The 24,892-nt window shown below is 33.6% G+C and overlaps 1 protein-coding gene across 1 annotated transcript in view; it reads right to left on the bottom strand.

Annotated features, from left to right (window-relative positions):
* The window catches only part of FBXO8 (F-box protein 8), a 53,190-nt gene that overhangs the window by 15,723 nt on the left and 12,575 nt on the right, over positions 1–24,892 (bottom strand). Inside the window, exons 2-3 of the mRNA XM_012770691.3 lie at positions 16,714–17,050; positions 13,396–13,522 (exon numbers count right to left, since the gene is read on the bottom strand). Of these exons, the coding sequence (XP_012626145.1) occupies positions 13,396–13,522; positions 16,714–17,042 (456 nt within the window). The 5' untranslated portion in view covers positions 17,043–17,050. The remainder of the gene's footprint in view (positions 1–13,395; positions 13,523–16,713; positions 17,051–24,892) is intronic.

Below are 24,892 nucleotides of genomic sequence, written 5' to 3'. Positions count from 1 at the left end.
AATGGAAGAAAAAATAGATGGTGGGCTACTACAACTGTCCAGGTGTGAACACATGGAGACACACTAGAAATAGAAAGGAAATATATTCTAAAAACGTATTTAAAACACTTCATATACTACATGTATGAAAACTGGAAGTGAGCGCACTTGATAAACATGCCGGCTATCAAGCCAAGACAAGGAAAAGTGAAAGACAATTGATGTTTCCAGCTTAGATGAAGAGGAAAATGACTGACAAAAAAATGACTGACAGAGGAAAAAAAAGTTAGAGGATATTGATTTGAGGGAAACAATGAGTTTTGTCTTATAAATGTTGAATTTTTAGGTGATGACAGATACAGTAATACCTAGAAGGCATGGTAGGCAATTGGCAATGTAACAGGATATATAAAAAGTAAGGCTGAAGATATAGATTAAATATCTTGAATAAGAATGATCAATAAAGGTATAGGATAGAATAGAATAGGATAATGTCCCACAGGCCAAGAGCCTTTGACATTTAAAGAAAAATAGATGCATAATGAAATTACATAGTATAGTTGAAAAAGCATAATTTCCAGAAGAAGGACCAAACCATGGTTCTGCCACTTAATGGCGACGTGAACATAAACAATTCACTCAACCTTTCTGAACCTCAGTTTCCAAATCAATAAAAATCTTAGATGGCTATTGCGAAGATATGAAAGTGTCTAGCAAAGGGAACACGGTTCCTTTTTCTTTCAGGTAGCTCAAGGAGACTAAAATGAGAAAAGAGGGCACTGGATTTGGTGACTGGGAGGTAGGTCTCTTTCCACAGAGCAGTAGAGGCTGCTTATATCCAAGTGAGAAAGTAAGGAATGAGCTCAGTTAAGAAGCTCACTTTCAAGAGAGTACTGCCCATTCATTTAAAACATTTATTAGTACAAAAGAGGAGAAAATAAATCATAAAATTGAAGGGCAAAAAGAGAATGAATTTTATTCAAGCTAATTTTGACCTATTTGTGTCATAAGACCAAAAAGCAAAAAAAGAGACAATCAATGGAGAGGAAAAGACTAAAGTGCAGGAGAAAGATTCTGCTGCAGGAGCAGCAGAGCAGACCAAAAGGGAGCAGGAAAAGGGATTGAAAATACACCTGGAGCTTGCAATGCTTTCTAAGCCTGGGAGACAACAGCATTATAGCAGGACTGGTTCAGAAACAAGCATATTATGAATGCGAAAAGCAGAAAACAGAGCACGTTTTGGTTTCTTTCTTGGGGAGAAGAACCACCTGGGAGAGTTGGAAACCAGAGAGTTAACCAGGAACACTGAGCAAAGTGGTGATGGTTTCTATCGGCAATGTTGCAGGGTGTAATTGTGAATCCACTAGGAACAAGCCAAAGGAGTGCCAAAAAGCAGTGAAAATCCAGGTGAAGTTAATGTGAATTCATCCCATCTCATGTGAAAGTAAAGCAAAATCTATCATATATATGTTCAGAACCAATAAATGTATATTTGGGAACACAGTGAATTCCAGAAAACCAGGCATGCAAAGCCAAATGAAAGAGTACTGACTACTGGTCCTGAAAGTACTGGGTACTGGCATGGACACCTGGCAAAAACAGTAGGTAACAACTGGTTATGAGTAAAAGAAATCACCAATAATACAAAACTGTCACATACTAGGGAGTACCCTTAATTTGTTTTCCTAAAGAATAGCTTAGTAACTGAAAAAAATTTTTGATTTAGCTAGTTTTACTCAAATTTGTCCTTGTATGCAATGTAAACTCTAGTACCATGGCTACTACTTTCTAGGTAATAAACCTGTCCTTGGACCATTATATAAGAGACAGCAAACTGGACCCTGCATTTAATTTTTTAAAAGGATATTTTGAAGACTTTTAAAAATAATAATCCTTAGCTAATTATAAAAAAAATAGCTCAATCTAGATTTCAAACTTTTCTTAATGAGGACAGATATGTTCATTTTCAAGTATACATATAACCATGGTTAAACAAGTGAAATTTAAATTAAAATGTAACATTTCAGATTAAAAGTAATGGAACAATTAAGAGATACAATATGTCATGAAAATTTTACATCAGAATAGTAAAAAATAATTAGCACATCAGAAGGTAGCCTTCTGCAGGTCAAATGTGAGTATTATCATTGTTTTGTTTGAAAATAGCAGTAGCAATTGTTAAGATGTCTGCAACAGGGCAGATGTGGGGACGAAGGCTAGTGTGGAATAAACCACGGGGGCTAGAAGTGGGGCAGGGGAAACTTTCTAGAAAATCCTGAGCAGGCTGGGCAAGGTGGCTCATGCCTATAATCCTACCACTCTGGGAGGCAGAAGCAGGAGGATTGCTCAAGGTCAGGAGTTCAAAACCAGCCCGAGCAAGAGCGAGAATTCGTCTCTACTAAAAAAATGGAAAGAAATTAATTGGCCAAGTAAAAATATATAGGAAAAATTAGCTGGGGATGGTGGTGCATGCCTGTAGTCCCAGCTACTCCGGAGGCTAAGGCAGAAGGATTGCTTGAGCCCAGGAGTTGGAGGTTGCTGTGAGCTAGGCTGATGCCACGGCACTCACTCTAGCCTGGGCAACAAAGCGAGACTCTGTCTCAAAAAAAAAAAAAACTACACCCAGATTTTTAAAGTTTAAGGTCCTATGTAGAAAGATTTTTTTTTTTTTTGGAGTAATAAGTTTTTTTCTTATTGAGGTACACATAACTAGACTAGTCACTGGAAGGCTTTGTGTTACACAGAACTAAGAGGAAGGCAGGTAATGAAAATTAGGAAAGAAATGTAAAGATCATTTTGATGTCAGTTTGCAATCTGAACTACAGATTTCAACCTCCTCTCTTCCCTAGTTAGGACAGAGCACACATTGTTGACACTCATGTGGGAGAAGTGACAGTTGTGGAAAGAACAGAAAGTGCCAGGATCCTGTAGCCAATTCCCTCTGATAGTTACCAAAATGAATATAACATCATAACATCACACTTTATCTGGAGGATAATGAAAAGTCACAATGGTCAGTTTTGAGTAAGGGATAGAGATAAAATCAGTTTCTTTACAGTTGTCTGAATTGGCAAGGATTTTAGCTTCCTAGAAAAATTTACGGAGGACTTTTCAAGACATTACAGTGCAAGATGCTGAGGAATTGCTAAGGACAGTCACAAATATACCTTAAATTATTTGTAGCAAAAACATATCAATAGAAAATCTCACATAGAGAAGGGATAGTTTAAGGAGAATCTAAATAAAAATGAACAATCTCTTCTAGTGAAGTCCAAGGAAAATGGGGAGGATGTATAGGATAGATCTTTCTGCTTATTTTTTTTTTCGAGAAAGAGTCTCTCTGTTGCCCGGGTTAGAGTGCCGTGGCGTCAGCCTAGCTCACAGCAACCTCCAACTCCTGGGCTCAAACAATCCTTCTGCCTTGGCCCCCCGAGTAGCTGGGGCTACAGGCATGTGCCACCATGCCCGGCTAATTTTTTCTATATATTTTTAGTTGGCTAATTAATTTCTTTCTATTTTTTTTAGTAGAGACGGGGGTCTCACTCTTGCTCAGGCTGGTTTCAAACTTCTGACCTTGAGTGATCCCTCCTGCTTCTGCCTCTCAGAGTGCTAGGATTACAGGCGTGAGCCACTGTGCCCAGCCTATAGATAATTTCTTTCCATTTTTAGTAGAGACAGGGGTCTTGCTCTTGCTGAGGCTGGTCTCAAATTCCTGAGCTCAAACGATCTGACCACCTCGGCCTCCCAGAATGCTAGGATTACAGGCGAGAGCCACCACACCCAGCCTTTCTGTTGATTTTTCAAGAGAGAGAAAGCAATGACATCAAATAAAATAATATTTACATCACTTAAAGTTTTAAATAGTTAAAAGCTTCTATTAATTAGTTCTAATAGCCTCAAACAGAAAGAGAACCACATCTGTGAGTTCTAATAACCCCCAAAAGAGCCACACTTGTGACTGGAATGAAGCAATAAGGTGATAGATAAGGCGGCACTTCACAAATGATAAATTACTACTAATAATTAAATATAACAATCATTATTGTAATTATTATTGAAAAAAGCTGAGTCAAGCTTCTTGGAAAAGCCCTTTGTATCTCTAACCTGTCTCTAAATGAGAAAAAGAAAGCATTCTATTCAAATTATGGACATAAAATTAGGTTATGATTAATAACAAGTCAAACTTATGAGAAAGTGACACATTAGATATTAACTAATTTAGAATTCTTTATAAAATCACACAAAAATTCTGTATTTGCAATGTGCGTATACACATCTATTTAAATGACTAACAACTCCAATAAATAAAAACTAGTTTTATCATATTACTTAGATTCTAATATGTACATTTATAAATATATTTTAACAGCTTTGAAATAATTTTAAAATAAACCTTACAAAGGCTTGATAGTAGACAAAGTGAGTTGGAATTTAAATGGTAGTTTCACTGTCAGCACATGGGTACACTTACTCATGTAATCAAAGTATTTGTTCATCTAACCACCATTTTAGACAAGGTATGTTTTAATAACATAATTTTGGACCCCTAATTATTATTTAAAATGTCTGAAAAAGATTAAACTAAGCAGCACCACTGAAATGAAATGTTACTGTATATGCAAAAGATTGTTTATCACATGGAGAAAATGCAATTAAAGGCAAAGGGTATCATCAACACAGCTAGGAGATACTGATGTGACCAATACATACTTCATGAAAGACCATTATCAGATGTCAAATAGTTATCTACCAGAATCTAAAAGTTCCAGGAAAGGAAGAACCCCAAGGCCTAGAGCAGCATGTGGCTCTTGGTATTTTAAATTGTAGCGCCTCTAATACATAAAAATAGCTACATTTTGGTAAGCAAGTAGAGGCATTAAACATGTAACATGTCTTATTTAATTTTCACAACACCATGGAACAAGTATTAATACTATTCGTGTCCCTATTTTAGAGATGGGGAAGCTGAAGTAGAAAAGTTAAATAACTTGCTCAAAGTCAAAGTCATATAACTATAAATAGTAGAGATACTTAATATTTGTTGAATGAATACTTGAATCTATAATCAGGGGAAAAATACAAAAACAACTCCCTCCTCCAAATCTATGAGTTGGACCAAATATGAAGGGCAGATATAATCACAGTGCACTCTGAAATGCCCCAAATTATCAATTCTCAAAGGTCAGAGTCACCAGTCCAAACAATCAAAACTAGCATATCTCTGATGCTGTATTTAAATGCTAACGGCCAAAAGAGGTTCATAGAAATCTTAAGACTTTTCATTATAAAAAAAGATATCTCTAAAAACTTGATATGAAAGAAGAAAATGTTACATAATCTTCAGGATAAGTGTATACCACAATTAGTTGGTTAAGAATGCATTTAATGTAGTGCTTCCTTCATACTCTCATATTTCAAAAGCTGCAGTGAAGTTGGTAGATGCCTTATTACTACTAATGACATCCAAGAATTGAGGAAATATTATCCTTTGGATTTCTGACAAAGCACTCATATTTCAGAATGACATCTACTGTGATACTGATAACAGCAATTGCTAAATTCATATAAGATATGTAGAACAAACAACCTCCTTGGACATTAAAGCTGAGAACTTAAATTTAGAAAGTGATATCAAGTTTTACTAAAACTATGGTCACATCAGATAAGGGAAAATGTTTTAGAGGCATCAAGGTAGTCAGGTAGAGTACATAAAGAAATAAAAGGCAAACATATTTCTTTGAACTGTACTTAAAATACTTAATGCATCATTGCAAAGTCTCTATGTACATTTATCTAAATTAGTAAAATTCAAATGAAGACAAACTCTTGTTCATTTTATCATTTCACATTTTCAAATATGAAATTTAAAAATGTGTCCTAGATCAATACATTGTCAACTAATTTTGGTAATTTTTGCCCCAGACAATTCACACTCAATGAGAGAGCAAATTAGTATCTCCCACAGGATACTGACAAAAAAACAAAAAACAAAAGCAAAATATACCAGGTAGTTTGAGGAATAAACTATGGAATATTCCAGGGCCTGAATCTCTTTTTCATTTAGATAAAGTTTAGAAGATGGCCCAGGAAATTTCTCTTTGAAGCTTCTAAAAGGTTTATTCTGAGTCCACAAATCTTCTCTGTGAACTGATTCTAAACCATGTGTTAGAAGGACTCCTGAAGACAGGGGACAACAGGGAGGGTGGCCAGGAAAGGATATGGTTAGGGCAAGGTTTACTAAAGTTGACCTAATAGACACAGGATAAAGTTGCCTTCTTAACCATAAGATCACCTGATGGATCAGATGAAAAAGAGATACATAATACATACAATATATACATATGCAAACATACTACATTACTCTCAAAAAAGTAAATGACCTCCAGTTTAGTATGACTTGATGAGTTGTAACCAGTCGCTTCAAGGTATTAACTTGTCTAGACAGAGGATGGTACTCAGTGTCTGAGAGGCATAATTTTTCACTTTGACTCTAATGCTGATCAAGAGGAAAGATCTTTGATAATGAACTTCAGCATTTTGGCTTTTATGGGCAAATAATTCATATACAGCGGTAGCTAGTTAAGTTATATTTGGTGAGGAACTCCTCTCATTGTCAACTAGCTCCTTTTGCTCTGGTTAAATCTTCAACAGCAAATTTGTGGATGAGTCAATTTGCTAGTGAGAATTAGCAATATTTTAAAAATTTGCATTCAGGATTACCTATCAAACTGCTATATCTTTGGGTAATAACAATAGTAATAATACATCAGGAGGTTTTGTTTGCAAACAATAGAAGCCCCAATTCAAAATAAAAGTAAAGAGATAAATTTACTTTAAAAATAAAATTACCCTGTATAACAAGTAATTCTAAACTAATATGGATCCAAAGTTCTTAGGCTCATAGATGGCATCACAGCCCCAATTCTTTCTTTCCAATCTGCTGTTCTCAGGTGTGTTATTAACATCTCTCATGGCTCCAAGACGGCTGCAGGTGGTCTTGTCATTACATCCTCACATATACACAGACAGTACTACTTCCCTTTGCTCTTTTTAAAACCAAAAAAAAAATAAATAAAAATCTTTCTCTGCACATGTCTCCTCCAATTTCATGGGTCAGAACTAGAGTACATAGAGGCGTGGAAGCCAAGGGGAATGGAATTAACATGACTAGCTTAAATAATCTATACTCAACTCTTGAGGCTAGGAATGCAGCCAGCCACACAGCTGGTTGAGGTGATTTATCTAGTGAGAAGTCTTAAGTTATGGGATCTAAGCCTTGCCCATACAGGCCTACTATGGATTTTTAAGAAATTACTTTTACCATAGGATACAGTCATATTAGAAGGAACTCTAAGACCTCTCTTAAGTTCCACCTATATCCCTTTCCCTTTCCTCAATGTGTAGTAGTAACTATTTCCCTCTGGTAATTTGGCTTAACTACTTCAATCACAGCATAACTACCTCCCCTAATGCCTTTTATTTTTTTCCTTTTTCTCTATTTGCTGTTTGGCAGGAGGACCTAAAATGGCAAGAAGTTAGTGTCAGCTACCAATTCAAATTGTTTTACCTCTGGTGCCAATATTTCCACCTTTGGGTACTAAGATCTCTGACCCACCAGAGACTAGAAATAAGGGAGGCAGGATCACATATTTTGCAACTGTGTCATCTAGTTAAAATAGTGTTGCAGATGTTTGAATGCCTGTCCAAAGGCCATTTCCCTCTTTCCATTGCTTCCAGCATCTTAGCTACAGTTGCTGAATCATAAGTCTAAGCCAATCATATAATTCTTTCTATTCTATTCTCTATCTAGAGGTATTCATATTACGCAGTTATATTTAATAAGAAATGAATAAAAGTACACTGAAGGTTCTGAAAAAGTTTTTTTTTCCTAATAAGTGTAAGGAGTATGAGGAGAAAGCTTTCTTGTTCTTTGTGCTGGGCATTCACATGAAAATGTAATATTTTGAGGTGTCATAGCCATCTTGCTATCAAGAGAGGGCAAAAGTGAACACACCAAGGTCCATGATATGATCATTATATCACTGAATTAACTGGGATACCCATCTCTGGGACTCTTTCAAAGAAAATAAGTGTAAATGGTTTAAGTCACTATTAGTTTAAGTTCTCTGTTCTTTTTAGCCAAAAACATCCTAGCTGATAGACACAGGGAGAAGTGGCTACTGCAAGAAGCAGATCATAAAATGTGAGCAGGCTGAGTGGAGCAGCAAGGCTCAATTATTCCTAGATAGATTTTCATTTATATAATAGCCAAGAATTAGAAGTTTGAGTTTATCTGTCTCTTTCTTTATGCTGTTAAGCATTGCTTGAAGTATGTTGCATCTTACTGTCAACCTGGCTCATATTTTACTGCCTATAACATAAATTTATTCTCCAGAGACTGATCTACTTTCAGTAGAAAGATAAAGTCAAATTTCCAGACCTACAGAACTAAGGATAAAACCTTCAAAGGCAGTACATTTTCCAAACTAAAAAGTATCTTAGTGGCCTGTCAGCCTTCACTAGGAATGCCCCTGTGTTGCAGGAGATACTAAAATTTAACAAAGTTAGGGTAAAGAATGAGATACCAAGGATGTAACAATGAATGCTCTCTTATTTGACACATAACGTTCCTAATGTGATTTGATTAAAAAAATTATTTGCAACTGATACTGATATCAATGTGTATAGGCAGTTATTTGAGTTCAATATTGCTTTCAGGTTTATTGTTCTACTCTTATTTTCCAAACATTTCTCTTAACAAGTTAGGTGGCAATCAAAATATAGAACATGGAAAAAAATCTCTCAGTCTGTCAAGACAACTCAACTCTCTGAGTTTTTTTTTTCTTTTTGTAATAGAAACTATCAAAGGAAAGAAAACAATTTTATGTGTGTATACACACACACACAGATTTTCTTAAAAGACATTACATCAGATAGCTGTAGGTGAATAACAGGGTATTTCAACCATTCTAAAATATTTATTTACACAAAGTAAGATCACAGGTAATCTTTACTAGGTTATTTCAAAGTGTGTTCACTGGAATGTTCTTGCCCCCAACTCCCATAGAAAGCAATACTATGTCAAACAAATTGGATAATACTGCAAATAACATTCCTCCTCTTAGATATTCGCAATGTGCATAATGTATTAAAGGCTTTGAAAATTTATACTATAAATAAGCTCATTAATTATAATATACTGTTTTCAAATTTATTAGACTTGAGAGCCCCTTTTTAACTATGTATTCCCAAAGAATAACATTTAGAAAATACTTATCTGTATATTCTAATAATACTCATCAGGATTTTATATCCCTAAGAATAAAAGTTCAGGTTATTTTTCACCACTGTTGCTGTGCTATGAAGTAATGGTAATGATCATTTGTATATTGGTCATATATAGTGTATGGTCATTTTGTTGATGTATAAAAGTCAGCAGGGTATATCTGAGATACTATGCCAAAGAATTGAGTATAAATTCCTGAGATCCTTTCTATAATGGAGGATGCCTACAAATTTCCTGTTTATAGTTTAGCTGGTCCAACAACAAAATGTTATTTTGAAAATAACTTGCATATTCATTCCATCTAAAATGAGTATAGGTCAAACAAAATTTATTTCATAATACATCTTAAATGCATAAAATCGTATGCATCTCCTTCTTTCTATATGAATACAGGAAAAATGTGTTTACATAGTTAACGAAAAAGGACTTTTTTATGTAATCCCAATGAGGATATTAAAAAAAAACTGTTTAAAAACATTTACACAAATAAAAATAAGCCTATTAAAAGTTAAACCATGTTCACTACCAATTTTTCAGATTCTAAATTTAAAAACAACTATATCAAGAAAACATTTTAATATAAAATGGAGCACAAGTAATATAGCTTGCTGGTTGGTAAGTAAAACTACTGTATTATAATACTGCTATTGGAATAAAATCGACACACACAATTTGTACATGCAGGGGAAATACAACTTTAATGTAAGTAGATGGTTTTCAGCACATTCCTTTACTAGAATGTGGTCACCTGCCACAAAGAACACAAGCTCATGCACAAGATCAAGACGTTACATACAGCTGAGATCACAACATCATGCATATAACAACAGCGTGCCAATAATCATACCACAAAGTGTGCAGATGTTCTCCCCCACCCCATGAGCCACTGCCAGCAGTTGCTGTGGAGTTTGGTTACCCATATCCGTGACATGAACGGTGTCCTTTGGAGAATCTTGTTCCCTGTGGCTGTAAGTATTCTTATTTTTATAATATTTTAATGATGATTGCCATCAAAATGTTACGTACGAAACTAGAAATTATGGAAAAGTAGACTTTTTACAATACTGAGTAATTAAATACATCTCATCTCAGGTACTTGCAATAAACACCACTTACATTTAAACATACCATCAAAACTAATTTACTGCTCTCAGTTAAATGAACCCAAAATAATACGTCTGATGACAGTGCTCCTGTAAGTGGGGGGAAAAAATCAATCTCCAAAAAGTACTCCCTGATTTTTATCACTCAGAAAAACTGGCAAGAGTCATTCTAATGACCTGGCTAAAAAAAATATGACTCATACAGATAAGTTCTACATAAGAACATCTATTAGGACAACTCTTTCACTTATATAATTTCAATTTTGAAGACTTAACTTGGTAAACAATTAACCAAATTAATATTAATTATTTATATTAGTCAATGAAAGTATAGAGTCATTAAAATACTTCCCCCCTCATTTCTCTGCACCTATTTCGTGTATTTCAATGTCCTTTTTTTGTCTCTTTCTATATATCCTAAGCATCCTGATAAAGATAGAATTCTATTTTGCTACTAGGCAACACTTGCTAAATTACTGATGTTCATAAAAGCATAGAATCAGAATTCTGGAACCACGAGACACTTTGAGTGGTTCAGGTCTATGCCTCTTGGCAGCACTATATGGTCCTCTCAAAAGGATAAATTCAGTACTTCTGGAATGCTCCAGGGTATCTTTAAATCAGGCCAGGCAGTGGGGAAAAAAAGAAAATACAGCCAACTCTCAATAACAATGGAAGGTAGGATGGAGAAGTAAAATCTGAAAATCTAAAAATCTTATTTTAATTAATAAACTCAATCCCCTCTCTTAGCAAACATTTGACTTAAAAATATTTTAAATTTCTGTCAGGTTAAAAAAGGACTTGAATTTTACGTTTTTCCTCTGCCCCCTCTCCAAATACCATAGAGGGGGTACTAACAAGAATTGTATAGTCTGATATATGTAGCTGCAAAGATGGAAACATATTTTTACATCCAGCTTTTCCAACTGAGATATTTAGAACCATCCATATCATATTCTAGGTATATGACGGCCTATATATATTTTCATCTTTGCATAAAAGGATGATTTTATGATTCATTTAAAAAGTGGTTATTCCTATAGCAAGGAATGACTACTTACCATAATCAATATCCCAGTTACATCCAACTCTTCCGATTTTGTAATAATCTACAACTTAGTACTTACCAAGTTACATTTTCCTTAGACTATAACATTTGCAAGTGATATGAATTGAAGATGATGGTGTTACTTAACATCAGAATAATTCATGATGGAAGCCAATGCTTTGATAAGTGGGGCGTAGTAAGACTAAGGTTGACAACAGTTGCCTCTCCTGATTCTTAAGTATGTATAAAGTAGTTAGAGTTACACACTGTACTATTCTGCCTCAGTCCTTTTCTAGCAATCATCATTCAATTGTCTCATTAGACTGATGCAAAATATATATCTTATAAAGTTCATCATATGAACTGCTTTAATTAGCAACAAGTAATATCTAATTCTAATGAAGAATTAAGAATAATGAAATATCTGCAAACATGCCATTCTTCAAATACATTAAGTACAGCAGAATCTCTTATATAAAACAGGCATGCCACAGTGCAAGATCAAAAAGGTGACATACTTATGTTGCTATATGTTTACAAGGAAGACAACTGGGATTTAACCCAAACCAAAGTTAAACCCAGTATATTATAGATAAAAGGCATCAGAAAAAATGTGCTATAAAGGGACAAGTGACAAAAGTTACATTTATGATAGTTTATCCATTTATTTGCCTTTCTAAAGAATTCTAAAAAGCAATATTATGTCGGTTTCAAATGCATAATTCCAACTTCTTATAAACTCTACCTTCATTAAGAATATCAGTTTTCTATTCATTGAAAGTAAGATCTCTTTAAATAGTGGTGTAAACAAAACACATGCCTGAATTAAATATCTGAATTTAAATACTATGCCAGGCTCTCTAATATTTATACTTCATTACATTTGTGGGGATAAGACTTGATGGATAAGAGTGTGTATATCAGTAAACCTTTGCAATGGCATTTTATTTTATTTTTTCTTCATATATAAGAAAAATTTAATAAAGAAATCATATATAATAAGTAAAAATCAATTTATTTTAAATATATGTCATTGGTATTACTATGTGCACACTTAAAGAGTCAGTATTTCTGTTTAAAATTCAAATCCTTTACATGGGAGAAACATTTCCCTAATTATAACCAAAGTTAAGTTAATTTTGGAAAATATTTGGCAGCATGATTTAAACAGATACTATTTCTCTACAACAATTTTTAAAAAGTTGGTCTTTGAAAATTAAGTAAATTAAAATAATTCTGCTGGTTAAATTTTTCCACAGAAAATAACACAACCAAAAATAGTAGTTATGAATACTGTATAATTTCCACTTAGATTTCTAAGACTAAGTCTAGCAAATAGTTAAGCATTTTTGAAAATCTGAACTTTTCCAGGATATATTATAATGAGAATAGAAAACAAATCAGTGAAACAATTATCATAACACTTTTATCATTCTTACATATTATATTAAATAATACAAAATTATTCAGTTTTATAACAGAATCTGTAAGTAGTTCTATGTTAACATGGAACCATATTGTTAAAATTATTTAAAGACAACATTTTGATATGTCAGAAACTAGAATGATGTCCTCTGTGGTTATCACTAATAAAAGTAACTATTATTAAATAAAAACAATAAACAGGGAAAAATGCTGCATATAAAATTTGATAAATATACTGTGTTCTCATTATCAAAATACTGGGCTCTCCTAATTTACAATATACTAGTATCTCAATCAGGTCTATAGAGGACTGTGTATATAGCAAGGGTGCTGCCATACAAAAGTGTACAGGTAGAAATATTAGAATATGACATGGTAAGGTAAAAAAAAATGACTATGTCATATAGCAATTAGTTAAAATACTGGGATTCTTTTCAGTGATTGAATATGCCATTCAATGACTTGTTATTTTCTCTGCTAGTTTATTATAGTGAAAGTTGTAGGAAGACACCAATAAAGTTCACTGGATACAAATATTCAAATTCTTCACTTACCTCATCTGGGTTGGCATTAAAGGTGAGGCTGCCTTCATCCAGCTGCATATACAATTTTCTAAAAGAGAATCCTAAAGGTGGGTTCTTATTGTATATGGAACAGTGACCCCAAGTGGATTTGCACAACCTGTAAGAGAAAGAGACAAGAAAATATTACTATACTTAATTTCCTAAGTTAAACAGGCATACATATAATGAAATAGTAACATGAAATGATATAAAATTGGATTTTATAGCCCTCAAATTAAAAATTTTTAAGTTTATACTTATTTTTTATTTACTAGAATATGACAGATGCCATAAATTTAGCAATTTTGATAGTACCTAATAACTGTGAATTACAAAGATTCATAATATTCATGAGTACTATCTGAAGGTAAACACAAACTATTAACAATAATAGTAATAATAGCTACCATTCACTGAGTGCTTCCTAGAAGTCAGGCACTATTTTAAGTATTTTAATTGTATTAGCTTGCTTAGTCTTCATAACAATCTTATGATGTTGATGCTACAGATAAAAACAGAGAGACAAAAATGTTGCCCAAGGTCACAAAGCTAATGTATATAGAGGTAGGATTTGAACCCAATAAGTCTTAATCCAGAGCTTGTAATCTTAACCAAAAAGCTAAAAATGGAATTTATTAAGTAATCTATGTCCTCTATTGTGAAGCAAAACTAAATCAGGGGAAAATATTGCTGGGCAGGAGGACAATCTTATTACAACAGATAAATTAAACATAGAAATTGTAAGGCCAGGCTTCATGGTTCATGCCTGTGAACCTAGCACTTTGGGAGGCTGAGGCAGGAGGACTGTCTGAGGCCAGGAGTTTGAGATCAGCCTGAGCATCAGGGGAGACCTTGTCTCTACCAGAAATACAAAAAATGAACCAAGTGTGGTGGCTGATGCCTGTAGTCCCAGCTATCCAGAAAGCTGAGGCAGAAGGAAGGCTTGAGCCCAGGGATTTGAGGTTACAGTGAGCTATGATGATGCCACTACTGCACTCTAATAAGCTGTGGTGTTAAATATAGCTGTTTTTAAGATACTGTTTCAAAAACACTTGTTCTTTACTATCACTGTGATACATGATTGTTTAAAAATTGTATAAAACCTGTAATGCTAACTGTTAATACTTATTTTCTGCAGATTGGGATAGTTGTTTCCAACTTTGCACAGAGGCAATAGCTATTGGATATTATTTGAAAGCTAAATTTTATCTTACTATAATGCCTGGAAATTCTGGATATATACCATAGAGCCTTAAATATAAGCACATTATCCTAGAGACACAGAGAATACTGAAATTATATTCTGAAACAATTTTAATGAGTCTTTGCCTCAAAATTATTTGAATTGTTGTGTTCAACAATACCTGCTACTTGTTGAGACAAAAGAGCTTCACTTTCTGATATTCATTATAGACTTTTGCCTCATGCGTCCCTCTTTTCTCTCACACACCCATACACACACACACACACACACACAAAGACAACATCATTGTCTCAGCCTATAACATCAAAAATTGTGAGGATAAGTGGGTAAAATATCTAATTTGAGACTATCCTGTTAATAGTTAATTTATATCATTGCATTATTTTTACCAACCAAATGAAATCATTGATTCTAAAACTGTAAGTATAATAAATTGTTTAGGAAATTATCAATATTTTAGCAGTCTCTTCAATCTAATCCCATAGCTTTCAAGTTTAATTACTAAGCTATGTGCAAGCAACAGAACCCCAACCGACATCAATAAGTATTCAACACATCTAAAGTTAAAATAAAAACTAAGCCAGCCTTTAATTTCAAATGGAAGCAATTTATCATTAAGAAAAAAATCCAAGTGTCATAAAAATAGGCATAATTATATTGCGAACAGCAATGGAAGCATTTCTTTCAAAGATGAAAGATTCAAATTAAAACCCCAAATAAAGAATATATTCTGACTAAGTTCAGATAAACTTAGCAATAAACTTATTTTAAAGTTTAAATATAGAAACACAAATTAAATTTGTGGAGAATACTAAAATGTAGAAAAAATATTATAAAGAATGAGCCAGTTTAAAAATATTTCATTTCCTCTTATACTCACATGATTCAAAAGTTAATAATTGTTATTTATTTTAAACACTACTTTAATATAATTTCTTCTCAAATAGTACTTCACTCAGACAAAGCAATGAAGAATAACAAAAGGGTATGGATCATTTTTATCTATGTAAAGACTGAGAAATGACCTATATAATTTATACTATAATTCTGTGACATCAGGAAACCTAAATTAGGAATGTCATTACTGAAAATATATTTCTAACAAAGTTTGGTGATTTAGATTAATTTATTAATTCTCTCAGATTTCCAGTTAGAAATTATTTGAAGTCTCAGACAGACTTTTGTTTTTAGATATGTTCTATATCTTTCTGAAAGTCCCATTTTAAAATAATGAGACTTAAATAAACTTTTGTAAAGAATGCTAGAAAATATGAGATCCAGTGATTATTCTATGTTTGGTAACAATTTCAGGACTCAACAGAAAAAAAAATGTACCTACAATTTTTTGTAAGTATATAATGCTATTTGAGGAGTAAGTTAGGTTCAATAAAACAGATCCTATTCTACCAAAGATGCTTAGATTTGTAGTTTAAATTTAAACTGGTATCATAGCTGCTAGAATTCCTATAATCTACTTTAAGTTCAGCAAGTAAACTGTTTATCTCCTTGCTTTCTAGTATTTGCCTACTTCATTCACCATTGAAATGGTGGTTAGGAAAAATAAAAAGCAGATGAAATTTTCACCAGTTGATGCTAACAAGCACCTTTGATAAAAGAAATATAAATAAACACAAATACACATATACTCCATTTGTAACCAATGAAAACAATAACATTTGAGGACTATTGATTTTTAAGTATGCCTATTCTTCCTTCCAACAGGATGCCATAGGATGCACAAACTATACCAGTGTATAAACTCTCCAAGTTTTGAATTAGAAATTCTCACTTCATAATTTTGTTTTATTTTTAGAATAAACTGACAATTTCTGATTTATAATAAACTGACACATCTCAATTGGTAACCTCTCTTCTAACTGTAAAGCTATTATTCTATTTTCTTTTCTATTATGTTTCTTTTCCCAATACCAAATTTGACTGTGATGATAACTGTTATTTTTATTTTTTCAGGTTTTAATAAAGAGCAACTCAAAGTACAAGCCCAAGTTAAAAGAAAACATTTAATAATGTATGTTATAAAAGGAATATTTAAGCATGATTATGTTTAGAGATATCTGAATCAAATATCAGTGGGTTTAACTTACCCTTGCCAGAGAAGTTCATCATTAGCAAGGTCCTGCCAAACACATGAAGCCAAGCAGAGGTCAGTTGCATTAAGGTAGGACAAGATAGTAAAGCTTAGCTCAGGAGGCAACATTTCCAAATTAATGAATCCTTCCTGTTCTTTAGATTTTCTTGCCTTCAGAAGATGATATATGTCAATGCCTCCTTGGACTTGTTTACGATGATTTGTGTTAGAAATGTTGCTTGCAGCCATTCTCCTGCTCTGCTCTCTGGTGAGGTAGCCTTGCTCACTATAACTTTCCTGTTGTAGCTGCTGGTTTCTGGCCACTCTCCACAGCCCCTGACCCATCTGCAAGCCTGGGAGAAAGCCAGAATGTAATAAGGGTGACATTAAAAAAGTAACCCATCTTTCCCAGTGGTATAACAAATCTGACATGAAGCATTCATTTATCAGAGTTAAAATTCCTCATTAAAGCCTATTAAAACCAGTAGTATATCACAAAGAATAGCTGGAACATAGTAAGTACAAAACTTGGACAGAGAAACTTTTAGAAATATTTGGTTTGGTCATCACCTTTATCCCAGTTTGCTTACTGCTTTTAAAGTCCACAGGTGACATAATCATTTTTCACGTGGTAAGGTTTAAAAGTTACTGATGTCCTTAATACTCTTACAAATTATAATTATGTGGACTTATGGGCCAGTATTAAATACAGCTCTGATCAGAGCACAGGACTTTAGTTAAAAGGCCTCCAGACCCTGCTTTTTATCACAATGGAGGCCAAGCTAAGCTAGCCCCTTTTAACCAAACTCCCAGATGTGTAACAGCTGTGAAACAGGCTTTTAGTTTAATTCTTGCCAGTCTACACTTATGTTGTAGACTGTAATAAAATGTAACATAGGCCCTGAAGTCTAATTCAGAAACCTTATAAATTAGACACCTAGAACTCCATGATAAATAGCTCAGTAATAGCTGACTATTTGGTTTTGTTGTTTTAAATTAAAAATTGTAATTTAGACAATTTTCCAATTCTTCTCTACATAGTCCTACAGATTCTTCAGAGGTACTTGGGAAAAGACAGGAAAGAAAGTTTACTCCAGTCTCCCCCAACCCAGAGCATCTCTACATTTATCTGTTGCATATATTGACTTCCAAACATACAAAGGTTTTTAGAAAATGACTGGCCCAGACTTCTTACTTGCTCATGCCTTTAAAGTAAGTAGCTTTTCCTTACCAAATAAATTCATTTAGGAGAAACTAAATCAGAAAGAGTCATTAACTCATACAAATAAATTACTTTCATAATCTCTTTTTCAAACAAAATACTGTTATATTAAGAATACTTAACTATTAACAACTGTGTATTTCAAAAACCTGGGAAAAAATACTAACTTTTGCATAAAATCACTAAAATGGTCAAATAATTTTTATAGCATGACCTGAACTGTTTAAAATATGGTGTTGTTTTAATTAACTGTTTACAATAAGGACTAACAAAAACAGAAGCAAAAAAAAAAAAAAAAGACCAAAGGAAAAAAAAATAAAACAGTGATGACCAGATATTCTGTAGTTAGGAATAATTTGAGAATTGAGCAGAATTTCAAAGGATGTCAAAGATATTATTTTTTTAGTATTTAAAAAAGCATCATCCATGTGTTAAACTGGCTAATGGTTGGATAATGGCCACTATATTAGGTCATCTGCTGATCAAAACTGAGAAAAATAGTCCAGGATAATTTTTAACTCCTCCTTCTCCTCTGCTGAGATTCCCAGCAGCTTAAGCTATAAAGGGGCAGTGGGAGGTACGAAGAGAAGGAGCATACTGATTTTTAAATGTGGGAAAATTTGCTTTGTGCTAAAAAAGCACAAAAGATAACCTTTTTCTCCTTACTATATATACCACAATGATGATATCAGTTCCTAAATTAGTGGTAAAGATATATAAATTAATTTCTTAAAAAATACAAAATTATCAAGAAAATGAAATAGACAAGTCATAAACCAAAAGAAAATCTTTCCAAAACACATATATGACAAAGGACTGATATCCAAAAATATAAAAAAAGAACTCTTAAAACTCAACAATACAAAACAAACCACTTTAAAAATGGGCAAATAATCTTAATAGACACCTCACCAAACAAAATACACAACTGGCAAATAAGCATATGAAAAGATGTTTAACATATTTGTCATTAGGGAATTGCAAATTAAAACAAGATACCAGTACACGCCTACAAGAATGGCATGCATATACACAACATAATACTGAATGCTGTCGAGGATGTAGGAATGCAACATGATACAACCACTCCGGAAGACACTTTGGTAGTTTCTTTCTTTCTTCTGTTTTTTGTTTTTGTTTTTAGAGACACTGGAGTGCAGGGGCACAATCACTGCTCACTACAGCCTCAAACTTCTGGGCTCCAGTGATCTTTTTAGCTCAGCTTCCTGAGTAGCTGGGACCACAGGCATGTACCACTACACCTGGCTAATTAAAATAATTTTTTTTTTTTGTAGAGATGGGGTCTTGGTAGCTTGCTCAGGCTGGTCTTGAAGTAGCAGCCTCAATTGATCCTCCCACTTTGACCTCCCAAGGTGCTGGGATTACAGGCATGAGCCACTGCACCCGGCCTATGTTGGCCGTTTCTTACAAAACTAAACATGCTTTGGTACAGTACATCCACACACTGGAATATTATTTAGCACTAAAAAGAAAAGAGCTATAAAGCCATGAAAAAACATGAAGGAACCTTAAATGTGTATTACTAAGTGAAAGAAGTGACTCTGAAAAGGTCCCTTACGGTATGATTCAAATTATAAGACATTCTAGAAAGGGCAAAACTATGGAGAGACAGTAAAAATGATTAACATAGAAGAAATATAGAATGTCAACAAAAATTCATAAGTACATAAAGTCTTCAATTTGCTTAATGTTTAAATGTGCCATGTCACATTACAACATAAGTACAACTTAATTGTGACACAGATTTAACATTCTAAGGCTCTCAATCACAAAGGTCATTTTATTTTCATCATGGCTATTCCTCTATTTAACTTAGCAAGAAAATATCTAGAAATTGCATTAGTTGCTAAACTCATCTAGCATATTTAGTATCATTTTAAATAATTAAATTTATTCTTTTCTCTTGTTTTTGTCCCACTAAAGGGGAATAATAAAACATGGTAACTATGGTGTCTGAAGTCTCAAGATTTGAGGCTTTTTTATTTATTAACAATTTATTTTATTTATTAACAATTTCTGTGTATTTTTCCTACAGAATCTTTCTAGAGGCAAATGGTTAAGCAGCTGTTGTTGGTCTCAGGACTGTTGCTAGTGAACAAAGAATCAGGGTGATTTCCCTAGGCTCTGGACTTCAATGGGGATCACTTAAATTGAGCGCTGGATAATGTGACTCACAAAGCATCCGGCAGGTACAAAGAGGTAAAGCTTGCAGCTAGTACTTAAAAAAAAAGAAAATAGGGAGAATGGAGGGTTAAGGCTTATGTATACATAGTGTACAGTGTATACATTCAGACAAATAAAACTGAAAACTGCAAGATTAGACCGCATTTTCTATCCTACTGCTAAACAATACTGCCAATTGCCTGTTGGGACTTTCCTCTCCTTTTAAAGCATTTCTTGATTCTGGGTAAAAATACAGTATGATAAACCACCCCCGAGAATCTTATAAGCTCAGCATTTAGAGAAAGGAAAGGGTGTCTACAGTATTCCTTCCTCACTCTCCAGTCTTCCGTAGCATGCTAACAATGTGGAATATGGATGTAACTGTCAAAAAAGTGATAAAACTCTCAAAAAGACATGACATCCAGTGTGTTAGTTGTGAAGCAAGTCATGGAGGGAGGATAGTGTGTGTCAGGCAGACCTGAATTGGAATCCTGACTCTGTTACTACTTAGAGGATCACGGGGAAGTTACTTGACTTCTATGTTTTAGTTTTTTCACAGGTAATGTAGAAAAATAATACTATCTATAGCTCAAAAGGCTGCTGTATTATATGAGAAAGTACATAATATAAAGTTCATTTCATGGTTAATAATCAATACATGTTAGATATTACTTTGTTTTGACAAAATTGTATTTTCACCAAATGAAAACGATGAACACTTTTATAAAACTTATTTGATGATACTTCAACTGTTCTGATGTCCTGCTTGCCAATAAGCTTATTTGTTCATGTCGATGCTTGCATAGCTTTGCAAGACTTGTATATACAATTCTTCATCTCCCTTAGTTTTCTCATATTTCAATCATGATTATTTGTTTTTCCTGGAAATGCAATTCTTTTCTATCAATGATCAAACTGAAAAAAAAAAGGAAGGCCTAAGTTGTTTTCTATTAAAAATTTCAAAAACTTAGCATGCCTGAGGATGGTGACAATAGCAATGTCATAAAACGGGTCCTTGTGTTATCATTAATAATCTGTCAACATCTGGCTCTAAAAGAGATGTAAAATATGAAGCAGTCTCATGCTGGGTTCTCATACGATTTCAAATTAATTCTTGAAAACAGATGTTTGAACTAACCCAATTGAAACTTGATTTCAAAGTACAAAGTCTTCAGATTTGTCTTAACATTTTAATAAAATCTTGGTATAAAAATTTTTAACACCAAAATATAATATGAAATATACAGTACTGTCCTGTCACCTATAGCATTTGGTCAAAAAAATTCAGCTGCATAGTGAAATCACTGAACATGCAAAGAATTTCAAATTGAAAAAAAAATTAAACACAAAAATGTTTTTGTATTCGGAATCATTAGTCCTGGTGTAAATATGGATTTTGATGAAACTACTGGTGATAATTTATTTGTTCACTCAAAATAGGTCAAGGAAAACTTCTTGGAAAAATATTTACTCTTAGAGCATAATTTGCCTATTTCATGTACAAATTAAAGAGATACAGTTGATTCTTGTTATTCATGTTAGTTATTATGTCCTATAAAATTGCTGCAAATAATTAGTGAATACTAAACTATTATTCCTAGGGAAATTATAGGGTTAGGTTCCTGGAAGCCTCTGGTCACAATATTTTCATCAACTGATCAATATATAGCCTTGTATTTTCTCTGTAAGACACATCCCCCTTAAGAAACTAGACAAGACTTCAGCACTATGCTTGGGATCCAGCTTAAACACCAAAATCAAAAGAAAAAAAAAAAAAGCACAAAAATGTGCCACCAAGTAAGCCACAAAAGGGATACTTGTTTAAAATAAGAGCTAAAAAAAAGGAAAGGCAGAGCCTTGCCTTGTTCAAGCTTAGCTAGGCATGTGCACCTCAAACAACAAATTTTTTGCAGCTCTGTACATGTCCACTAATGACTACAAGATCACGGAGAGTCCTAATCTGAAAGATACAAATAAATCTTACTGAGTAGGTAAATTCACAAATACAAAATCTACAAATAATGAGAATCAAATATAAATTAATCCAATTCAACATGCCCCACGTCTTTTCTTCCAAATTTGAATTTATTTTGCTTAAAACTTGTCAGGTTGATAGGATCTATAATATAAATTCTAAATAGCATCAAAATGAAACCAAAGATATTTTTTCTGGGTTTCCAAAAGTAAAAACATAACTTCACTATCATCTGACATAAATTAAAATATTAAATTAAGTTAAATTACTTAGGTCTCAGAGGAGAAATTATGCTACCAAAAAATTCTCTAGAAGATTTCATAGTTGAAACTCTTCCTTTCAAAGGAAAAAAAAATGAGTAAAAAATACCAAGGGCATTAAGACACTATTTTCTTCTTATTTGTCAGAATGGTAACAAAATTCATACTTACAACCAAAGATTTAGATATTATTTAGTAAATATAAATTTATACCTTCAAGAGAATGATTAGCATAAACTAAAATAAATCTCAGAACTCCTTTTTAAAATGAATGAGGTATCAAATAAAATAATACCCAAACAGGCAAATGAATACAATCTAAGAATTTCTATTTCCTGAAATTATGCAAACATGGCTATCAATTGATTTTAACCATTTTAATACAGTAGTAAAGTAATGCTTCTGTGTCTCAGAGCTATTATATACTGTTTGACTTAGGGGCAACATAATCATATTCAATTCTTCACTACTATAAACACACTCAGGTAGTACGGTAGTGGACAGGAAACACAGAAGCCTGACACTAAGGCTTACTGAATGTGGACTGGAACAAAATTGAGTGACCTTAAATACTCAGTGGTACTGTGAATAAATGTGTCATGTCGGCTGAGAGTTATTTTAAATTAATCTAATGTATAAGAACTTAACATTTGGTTTATTATCATATCTTACATTTCAAATTTGTTCCTAAAGTCCTGTACTACTGTGGCACAGTAGCTAGGATAATATATATGAAAAGTAACATGATTTTAGGAAGATTCCAGCATTATTCAAAAATAATGCCTTTGATAGCCAAAGAAACAGTCATGAAAGTAAACAGACAACCTACAGAATGGGAGAAAATTTTTGCATCCTACGCATCTGATAAGGGGCTGATAACTAGAATGTACTTAGAACTCACGAAAATCAGCAAGAAAAAAATCAAATAACCCTATTAAAAAGTGGGCAAAGGAATTGAACAGAAACTTTTCTAAAGAAGACAGAAGAATGGACAACAAACATATGAAAAAATGCTCAACATCTCTAATCATCAGGGAAATGCAAATCAAAACCACAATGAGATATCACTTAACTCCAGTGAGAATGGCCTTTTATCAAAAAGTCTCCAAACAATAACTGCTGGCGTGGATGCAGAGAGAGGGGAACACTCCTACACTGCTGGTGGGACTGCAAACTAGTTCAACCTCTGTGGAAAGCAATATGGAGATACCTTAAAGCGATACAAGTGAATCCACCATTTGATCCAGCAATCCCATTCCTGGGCATCTACCCAAAAGATCCAATGACACTCTACAAAAAAGACACCTGCACTCGAATGTTTATAGCAGCACAATTCATAATTGCAAGGCTGTGGAAACAGCCCAAGTGCCCATCAATCCCAGAATGGATTAATAAAATGTGGTATATGTATACCATGGAGTACTATTCAGCTCTAAGAAACAATGGTGATATAGCACATCTTATATTTTCCTGGTTAGAGCTGGAATCCATACTACTAAGTGAAGTATCCCAAGAATGGAAAACCAAGCACCACATATACTCACCAGCAAACTGGTATTAACTGAGCAGCACCTAAGTGGACACATAGGTACTACAGTAATAGGATATCGGGCAGGTGGGAGGGGGGAGGGGGAGCGGGTATATACATACATAATGAGTGAGATGTACACCATCTGGGGGATGGTCATGCTGGAAACTCAGACTTGTGGTGGGAGGGAGGGAAAGGGCATTTATTGAAACCTTAAAATTCGCACTCCCACAATATGCCAAAATAAAAAAAAAAAACAATGCCTTTGAAAGATATTTACCTAGAAGACTACATAAAGTTTCTTACTTAGCTAAAGGTCCCTTTATAGAGCAAACAATCACTATCACCTCTAAATGATCTGTTGTACTCCCACCTGATCACATTTTATCAAAGTTACATCTAGGGTTACTATGAATATATGTTTTTCCCTCCCAAAAAGCCCTTTTGGTATGATATAGCTTAAATTTAATATTCTGAACTTTAAAATCATTTCAATTCATGTAACATGGTTTCAGGAATAGGTTTTAAACCAGTACTGTAAGTATAAATGGTAGGGTCCTATCTCATTAATGCATATGATATCAATTGGGCAGGAAATAGACGAAACATTCTGACTCATTTTTGAAAAAATCTTTTATGGGATTTTTTTTGGAGAAAAAATCTGAACTTTGGATTCTTACAAGATGGAGCACATATATTTATCACCTTTCCTGCCCATTAAGATGACAAAAGGAATTTAAAAAGGTAGAAATGACACAAAAAAGAAAAGGAAAACAGGACACTGAGTGGATATGAGATTTCAACATATTTCTGTAACAAGACAAGTTGGAGGAGTGGTTACTAATGAAGCCATGAAGGGAAAGGAGAACTGTCTCCAATAGTATAGTGAGGGAAGCAGAAGTTTATGTATCTTTCAGAACCCTCAAGATGCTCAGGACTCCAAAACGGAATAACGAAGAGAGAAATCAGAGCAACAAAATGAGCAACAAAAACCAGGGGTTTAACATCTCTGGGTCACTTTCCTAC

Source organism: Microcebus murinus, chromosome 15, assembly GCF_040939455.1.
Source record: "Microcebus murinus isolate Inina chromosome 15, M.murinus_Inina_mat1.0, whole genome shotgun sequence".
In the NCBI taxonomy this organism is placed as follows: Eukaryota; Metazoa; Chordata; class Mammalia; order Primates; family Cheirogaleidae; genus Microcebus; species Microcebus murinus.
Note: the sequence above shows the minus strand (reverse complement) of the source record. Positions and strands in the feature narration are given on the sequence as shown.